General features: G+C 50.9%; 1 protein-coding gene across 1 annotated transcript; it reads right to left on the bottom strand.

The window, feature by feature from the left end:
• Nucleotides 1-1,853: 1,853 nt before the first annotated feature.
• On the bottom strand, nt 1,854-5,051 carry CHST2 (carbohydrate sulfotransferase 2). Its single transcript, XM_063166929.1, has one exon. The coding sequence runs from the start codon at nt 5,003-5,005 to the stop codon at nt 3,716-3,718; it is 1,290 nt and encodes a 429-aa protein (XP_063022999.1). The 5' UTR covers nt 5,006-5,051; the 3' UTR covers nt 1,854-3,715.
• Nucleotides 5,052-9,140: the final 4,089 nt, after the last annotated feature.

Genomic DNA, 9,140 nt, shown 5'->3' with positions numbered 1-9,140 from the left:
TGCTTATAACCATCAGTATTTCACCTCTGAGGACCCAAGTTCTAATCATAATGGAAATACAAGGTTTGTGGGTTTAAATGATGTTCCTCTTCCCAGTCACAGCATGATGTTTAATGTCTGACAAATTACAAAGTGATTGGAAAAATAAGGAACTTCCTCCTTTTGTTAAGAAAGAATGAAAGGTACTTGATCTAATATTTTTTTCATTGTCAGCTCCGAGCTTAGCAGCAGCAGCTTGCACAGCTTTACACATCTTGTGGTTTAGTTGATTCAGTGGAAGACAGAGGGTTTTCCTGTTTTCATGCACTGAATGATCATTGCAATTTACCACACCTGTTTGTTGTTCTGGCTTTGTTCACAGCAGAAAGACACACGTAGCTGCCCCACTGGCCTTTCTCTTCCATCAAACCAACGTGCCAAGTCTTCAGAAGCATCTCCCTCCCATGCAACGGAGTGCACTCTGCACCTTGCTTATGCTATTGATCCTTCATTAATACAAGCATTGAAGAAGCATGCTGTAATTATTAAATCAGACAGAAAGCAAACCCAGGACTATATCCAAGCTTAAAAGTCAAGTTTATTCTGACTACAGCTAGCTATCCCTCCTCACAAAAGGAAAACTTCTTTTGTAACCATGTCCTTCATCTTTCTGATACCCTATTTTTCCCTGTAATTTTCCACATTTAAAACTTTTTTTCAACTCTGTTTGGCTTGTTAAAGTTCCTCTACTTCTATTTCCTGAATACAAAAAAGGGCTAAAAATCGTCTTTTAATTGCCAGTTGTTCACATACGTATTTAATAGAGCAGCACTAAACATAGGGCTCAGCCCACCAGCACTTTACACAAGCAGGGTCCCATTCAGTTCTCCTGAACAAACATGCAGTGCTTTATTTTCACAGAATGAACATTGCACTATTTCTTCTGTTCACCAAAGCTCACCAGGGTGCAGTTGTTCAGCATGTTGGGTGATTCCTTGCTGCAATGTAGTAGGTGGAGCCCAAACTATGGACCAGATTCAGATGCTGTAACTCTGCTGGCAGTGCTGGTACCGGGAAAGTGAAGCAGATGCTTGCTGCACCACTATTAGAAGAGAAGCAAGTGCTCTCTCAGAGTGACAGGATGAGCTTTTAAACATAATTAGGAGCCAAAGGACATTTTTGGAAGCTAAGTCAATTGGCCTCATCTGTTTCACACTCCCAGAGGCAATCAATTCCTGTTCACTTTACTCATCCTGAAAACTTTCCCAAAAATTACCAAGGAGTTCTGCACGCAGAAATGACCATGCACCATCTCCCAAAATCCGAGCAGCTTTTTCTGCAGCACGGAAAGCGCCATGCGGAGCCCCGGGCACAGCCCGCTGTGGGCAGCCGAGGCGGGGCCGGCGTCCCACGGCAGCTCCGGGGGCTCCCGGCTCCGGCCCTGCCCGCGGCTCGGGGGGAGCACCGGCAGGGCAGGGCAGGGGGAGCAGGGAGCCTCGGAACGCTGCCATGGAGATAAAGCAAGCACCGCGCTCTACAGGTCAGATTTTCAAGCACTGCCCCCGGACACAACAACCAGAGAAAATAAAAAACCCCGCTGGGTACAGCCCAAAGCCAAACACCCAAAATCCTCTCAGCAGCACTGCACTGAACATGCACGTGGTAACACAAAACACATCATTCCACAATAACACAAGTACTTTAATCTGTATTTAAAACATCAAATTGACTATCCCTCCCGTTTCTAGCACCCTGTCCTAACAGGCCAATTAACAGGTCTCCCATTGCTAGATTTTATGTTATTTCACTGATGGTGAAAATGAGCTGAGGGAACCAACATGTAATGCAGTCATTCAGCAAGTGTATAGGCAACCTTATGCAATAATCTTTTAACTAGTTTATTAAATGTTTTTCTTTTTCAGAATAAATTGAACATCTAATGCCAAAATTTCATCAAGAACTCAAAAATCTTAGAAGCCAGTTATCAGCTGTTTAACTTGAGTTACAAGAAATAGACATATTACACATCACTAAAATTTTCACACATACACCCACACATACACACACACGTATCAGCATCCTGTTTATATTAATTTATTTTCACAAATCAATCTCCTTTTTCCTACTCATACTCTTCACATTTTCTGAAGGCACAACACCCAAATAGGCAATGTAAAATGTACTTCCTGTAGAAAAGTCTGTAGTCTCCTAAGAGAACAGTTTGGCAAAACTACGTTTGTTTAAAAACTCAAGTTCCAAAATGAGCCTTCAAAGAGCAGCAGAGAACACCAAGATTAAAAACTACTTAAGGTGTCTGCACTTTTCATATGCAACACACCACTTAACCTTTAATAAATCAGGACTTTTTCCAAGAAATTACAAAAGCGGAAGTAGTAAAATCTCTTTTTTTTCTTTTCTTTTTTTAATCATCAAGTTTTAACGATGGGACAGACTCTAGGCAGAGCTCCCAGAAAGAGCCAGACCACCATCTGGCTCCATCACAGAGCAATGACAATTCACAGGCAACGAGTCTCCAACCAGCGCTCTGAAATCAAACGCTGGGCTGGCTCCATCAAAGCTCTGTTACAGCCATGAACACACAGCTGTACATTTCCTCCCTCCTCGTACATAAATACACCCTCAGACACAGACAAAGGGAAAAAATAAATCATCTTATGCATTTTCTATGCTTCCCTGCTCTGCCTGTTACCAATCAGTGTCAAGAAATATCTTACATCTTATGTTTTGTTAGCACTATAGAATATATATAATTTTATTTTTGTTGTCACACATGCTAATATTTCCAGTATGATAAATGTCTTTTTAAATCCTGCATTTCTTGTCACGCTGTAGATCCACTTCTATTTGACAGTGACTCCTGGACATACATGTCAAGACAAAAATAAATACTGCTGCGATGGCAAACGTTTTTAAACTCTTAGGACACCAATACAGTGGCACTTGAAAGACTTTTTAAATACAACAGAAAAGACAATAGTTAAATAGAAACCTGCTTTGACACAGCCATGAAACCTGCACTACACTTGCAAGATCTGTATTTGTTTCTGCAAGAGCAGCTCCTGATCTTTGAACACATCAAATGTTGCACTCCAGCCCTCCACCCATACCCTTTAAGAAGTCCACGTTATTTTAAGCAAGCATCCCCTCCAGCTGTACATAAGCAACACTGTATTTCCCAAACAATTGAGGTAATTATAAAAATGAATATCATTTATTATTTTCTTTTATTACTATCATGTCTGAACATTTGCTTTCATACAAAAGTCTGATTTTCAGCATTATGTTTTCCAGGGGCATCCCCTCCGCACCAAGGGAGATAAAGATGTGTTAGGAATTGTGCAAGAGTTTTTGTTACCATCTTCAAACGCACGAGAACTTCATGAACAAGATATTGGCGTTTTACAGAAGGAGGAAGGGGCTTTACACATATTTTCAGTTCCACGTGATTTTGTTTTTTTAAATCGCATCTAACCCAATGCAAAGGGGCGGGTAGAAAAAACAAACAAACAAACAAAAAAAACAAAAACAAAAAAAAAAAAACAAAAAAACAAAAAAAAAAAAAAAAAACTAAATCATCACATTACTGTATGTTACCCTTCGGCAGTCTTTGGAGGAAATCGGAGCCCAGGTTGCTTTTCCCGGCTCCCTCCCTCACTCAGGGCGGCCGGAGCGGCTCCTCTGCCCGGGCTCCGCCAGCCCCGGCGCCGCTGCCCCGTCACAGCCGCGGCTTCCTGAGCAACGTTCGGCTGAGGTCCTTCACCTCCTCGGGGCTGCCCACCCGCTCGTAGCCCAGCAGGGCCATGGGCTGCTGGCAGTACTCCTCCACCTGCTTGATCTGCTGGTAGCTGAGCGCGGTCCTCCAGGCACTCAGCGCCTGGCTGGCGTTCCGGGCCGACACCACGAACGGCTTGGAGGAGTAGCCGGGGCCGCTGGTCATGTTGAGGGCGAACTTCTCCATCTCCGGGCTGACCGCCAGGTTCACAAAGCCGTACACCTGCCGCAGGGTCTTGATGGGCTCCACCACCAGGTCCTCGTAGCGCACGGCCATGTAATTGCCCTGGAGCCAGTCGGGGGGGTGCAGAGCGGTCTGCAGGGTCTTGGCCATGCTGCTGCAGATGACCTCCATGGCACCCAGGGCATGGTAGTCCGAGCCGCCCCCCCCCTCCTTCTTCCCGCCCAGCTTGTGGCCGGCATCGAGGAAGGGCATGCGGTGGATGTGGGGGTCCCGGCTCCGCACCACCTGCAGGCTCTCCCGGATGAGGCCGTGCCGGGACTTGATGCGGGAGCTGGCGACGGCCCGGGGGTCCCGCACCAGATGGATGACTTTGAGGTCCAGGGTCGGGTCCCGCATGAGCGGGGCCAGGACGGCCAGGTCAAAGACACGGACGCCCTTGATGACCAGCGTGTGGTACTTGTGGCATTCCTCCTGGAAGCGGCTGAGGCGCTGCGGGGGACACTTTTTGCACACCCGGTCGTCCACCATGCCCACCACCTCCTTGCGATAGGCCGGGCAGAGGGGCGAGGAGCAGATGACCTTGTTGGTGGCCGCTCCGAAGATGCCGAGCGTGGTGAGGTTCTTGCCGGCGCCCGCCGTGCTGTAGAGCTGGAAGACGGAGAGGTCGCATCGGTACAGGGAGCTCAGCATGTCGCGGGCCGCCCCTTGCAGCGAGACGGCGTCACCGGGGTACAGCTTCTGCCAGACGTGCCACACCGGCTCGTAGAGGAAAAAGACCTCGGGGTTCTGGTTGAAGAGCTCCCCGAAGAAGGACGAGCCCGAGCGCCAGGTGGTGAAGACATAGACCAGCTGCCGCCGGGCGCCCCCCGGGCCGCGGCTCCCGGCCGGCGGCGGCGGCGGCGGGGGGTGGTGCCGGGGGGCTGCCGGGGGCTCCCCGCAGCGCCGCGGCTCCCGCCGCCACTTGTACTCCAGCAGGTTGAGCGCGGCGAGCAGCAGCAGCAGCGCGTAGCCCAGGCACAGCGCCAGCGCCTTCCGCCGGCACACTTTCATGCTGGGCGGCGGCGGGGCCAACTGTTGCTCAGCGCCCCGGCGCCCCGGGGCCCGCGGCGGGCAGCAGGGCGCGCCGCCCCCGGCGCCGTCTCCCGGCCGGCCCCCCGCGCCCGGCCCGCATAGCGCAGCCGCCGCGACGGCCCCGCCGCCGCCGCCGCCCCCGCCCCTGCCCTACTTAGCAGCGGCACGGCCGCCCGCCCGCCCCGCGCTTCTCCCGCGCCGCCATCGCCGAGCGGCCGCGGGCGCCGCCGCAGCGCACCTCTCGGCGGCCGCCGGAGCGAGGCGGAACCGCGCTCCGCTCCGCCCCACAGCGCGGGGCGGCGGCGAGGGGCGGGCGGGGGCTGCGCCGCCCCGACAGAGCGCATCGCGCCCCGCCCCGCCCCCGCCGCGCCGGGAGCGCTCCGGTGCCGCCGCCGCCACCGAGGGGCGGCCCCAATTGGCGGCCCCGCCCCGCGCTCGCCACTGGCGGCCCCGCCGCCCGGCCTCGGGCTGCAGCGCCCCGCCCGCTCCGACCGCCCGCTCCCGGGGGAAGCCCGGACCGATCGGCACCGGCACTGAGCCCGGCCGGGCCCCGCACCGCCGGAGGGCGGCGGACGCTTCTGGGAGCCCCTCTGTGCTCCGCCGGGGCGCTCCAGCCCGGCGGGAGGCTCCTCACCGGGGACCCCTCGCTCAGCGGAGCCGTGCCGGTAACGGGAAAAACAGAAGAGGAATGAAAGATCCCTGAAAGGCCTGAGAGGATTCCGGGGCCAGCCCCGCCGCCCTTATCTTGGTTTGTGCGGAAACTCGGAGTTCTCAAAGGTTCTCCAAAACGTTTAAAAAAAAACCTCACACTGGATCTTCCTGGCAGAGCTCAGCACAAATCCATCCGCCCGCAGTTCTTCACTCTGTTTTTATAGCCGGTGTTTGGTCACCGGGCGGCCCCTTCGGTGCTGCCCCGGCCCACGGGCAGCCGGCCCGGCGGCCCCGAGCCCGGCGCAGCCCCGAGCCCAGCGCGGCCCCGCTCCTGCCGGGCAGAGCCCAGCGCAGCCCTGTGCTACCGGGCAGAGCCCAGCGCAGCCCCGCTCCTGCCGGGCAGAGCCCAGCGCAGCCCTGTGATACCGGGCAGAGCCCAGCGCAGCCCCGCTCCTGCCGGGCAGAGACCAGCGCAGCCCTGTGATACCGGGCAGAGCCCAGCGCAGCCCTGTGATACCGGGCAGAGCCCAGCGCGGCCCCGCTCCTGCCGGGCAGAGCCCAGCGCAGCCCCGCTCCTGCCCCGCTGGAGCAGCCCCGAGCCGGCAGCTGGCCGGCGATGGGCCCCGGACTCCCTGCCCCGGGCGGGAATGGAAACGGGCGGCGCTCCCTTTTCTCCTGTGTCCTGAGACACCGCGCTGTGGGGAGGGCAGCGCAAGCCGTGGTGCAGCTCCAGACAGCAGCGGTGCTTTAAAGCCGAACACATCCCAAAAGGCGCGTGAGAAGCGGCGGGTCCCAGGGGACAGCGCACTCGTGGGGCTTCGGCAAAGCTCAGTGACTCTTTGGGAATTTTCTCAGCGGTTTCCTCCGCCCCCGACCGAGCTCGGAGCACTCCGGGGCTGCTCACGAGTTACAGAAGCATTCGGCCGCTCTCTCCTGTCCATTGCTCTCTCTCCCCGGCAGCTCTCGCACTGGTGCAGCCTTTCCCATCACGCACAGATACCCACGGCCCATCTCCCCGGGCAGCTGGGGGCTGCCCCTGCCTCACACCAATCCCTCCACAACTGATGACACTGGGGAGATTTTGCTGGAAGGTTTATTAACAGCGCGGATCTGACACTACTGCAAAAGCTTCTACACTCAGAAAGCAGATAAAGCACAAATTCGCCCGGTGTGTGCCTTGCCTGGTAGGACACTTGCAAATAAATGCAAGAAAACAGGACAAGAGATGAAGGAGCTAAATGTGTAAGCAATGTTGGTATCCCTCATTAAAACATTTCAATACTCCTCCCATGTTTTCTGCAGGGATATTTAACAGCCAAGCTCCCTTTCTGGGAAAACGTCTAAGCCCCTTCCAGCCTCAAAGGGAAGGGCTCCTCGCTCCGAGCCTTGTCAGGGCAGGGTGGCCGCGGGATGGGAGCAGGAGCTGCCCTGCTGTGCGACACCGGTGCCACCTGAGCCGCCCTGCGGCCACCACAGCGCTCGGGCCGGTTCGGAGCCGTCCCGGGGGCTGCCACTGACCTGGCGGCAGCGTTCAAATGTCACTGCGAGCTTTCACACAGAAGTAATTCGTTAATCGCAGACTTTAAATAGCCATTAAACATTCAAGAAAAAGTCTCTATTTCATCAAAGTGAGGGGGAAGGGGAAGCCATTTTTTTACCCTACAGTGCTCCAGAGGAAGTCACATTGTGTACATCTTTAAAACCACATTGTGTACAAATTATTTGTATCTAGTTGGCAAAAGAAATGTGCAGCTTAAATGAGCTAAAAACGATTCACTCGTAACTCTTGAAACACAGTATATAATGAAAAATAAACCTCTGGAGCATCTTGTAGCATAGAATTCTTGCCGTTATTTTGTTCTTTAGTTCTAATCCATGAGTTCTTCTCATAAAACAAGACTTTTGCTTTTTAATATATTTTTATAAAGGTTCACATCAAATATTTATCTGGCTTTCTGTGCTCACTACAGATGAAGTGACCATCACCTAGCTAAAGCAGAAATGTTCCTTTTTCATTCTGGAATGGTCTGTAGTAGCATCAATTAGCCTATATTAGGTGATGAATGACAACAGCAGTACTGAGATGCTGGAGTTCATAAAGCAATATCTCTCACCACTATTGTTCTGCAGCACTAATGCAATAAAGGACAGAGATTACAGGGAGCAAAACCAATTCACAGCAGTGAAAAATCATTACAATACCATGAAGTTCAAATTAATCCCTTCTTTCCATTTCACTTGGTTGAAGAGAGATATGAAATTTTCTGAAAAAACCAACAATGCCAGCTCCATTTCTTACAGCATTTAAAAATTAACAAGTAACAAATAAAGATAAGCAAACATGAACTGCAGGTATAACATCTGAAATAGTAAAACTAATCAGTGAACCCAAACATGGAAAGCTGTAATTGGATTCTGCACCTTCCCTGCTGCTACACAGTGGTTACATCTCTCTGAATCAGCGAGTGAGAACTGAAAGCAGCACTGCTTTCATCAAACTCCAACTCAACAAGGAAAACACGAGGCCAGCAGCTCTTTAGTTCAACCTACATGCTGCTAAACAGAATCTTACTTTTCAGAACTGGAGCAATGCAGGTATTCATGCTGGGCAGGTGGATCCAAGTGCCCACACACAACACAACTGTGATCAATCAGGTTCAGTGCAGCTGCTTTAGCTGATCTTCCCACAAGTTTCAGACCTGGTAGTCAAGTAGCACTTGAAGAACTCAACACCAATGAATATTGAATAAGTTTATATGGGAGAGATGTATACAGCCAACTTTCAATTCACAACTTTGGAGCTTTGTTTGGTTGGGGTTTTTTTAATAATTTATATATCTGTTATATGTAACTGTATACAACATATATGGCAAAGAAACACAAAAGTATTAAAAAATGGTAAGAGGCACAGAAAGTGTGTGAAAGAAGAACATTCTGCAGCTGAACAAGTACAGTTCTTCACAAATATATTCAGGTACTTCAGTGTACATTTTCCACCCTCTATTTTACTTCATGTCAAACTTCTTTACTACTTCTATTTTAGGCTCACTAATTTCAGTATACTAGATCACCCATATCAAATAATGAAAAGTTTCCTTTCATCAAAAAGCGAAATTCATCATTCAAAAAGTAAAATTCAAAGCCCAACACTTCTTTCTAGGCCAGCTTTACTTTTTGACAATTACATGTAGTTTGCTTTGAGGAGCAGAAGAGAATGCTACTTTTCCAGTGCAGATTGTTACACACTACAAAACTCAGAAGTAGGTTGGCTGTATTTACCTCAAACTCTGCAGCCAGAAATGTGTAAAGTGAGGGATAAGTACCTGCAATTAAAATTCCCCAATTTAAAAAATGAGGGGAAAATATTTTTTTTCATTCAATACTTAGATATTTTATGTTACAGTTTAGTATTTTATAAACTATGTTTATGAATCTTACATGTAATATTTAGGCAACTCAAATC

The sequence above is a fragment of the Melospiza melodia genome, chromosome 12 (genome assembly GCF_035770615.1).
Source record: "Melospiza melodia melodia isolate bMelMel2 chromosome 12, bMelMel2.pri, whole genome shotgun sequence".
Lineage (NCBI taxonomy): Eukaryota > Metazoa > Chordata > Aves > Passeriformes > Passerellidae > Melospiza > Melospiza melodia.
Note: the sequence above shows the minus strand (reverse complement) of the source record. Positions and strands in the feature narration are given on the sequence as shown.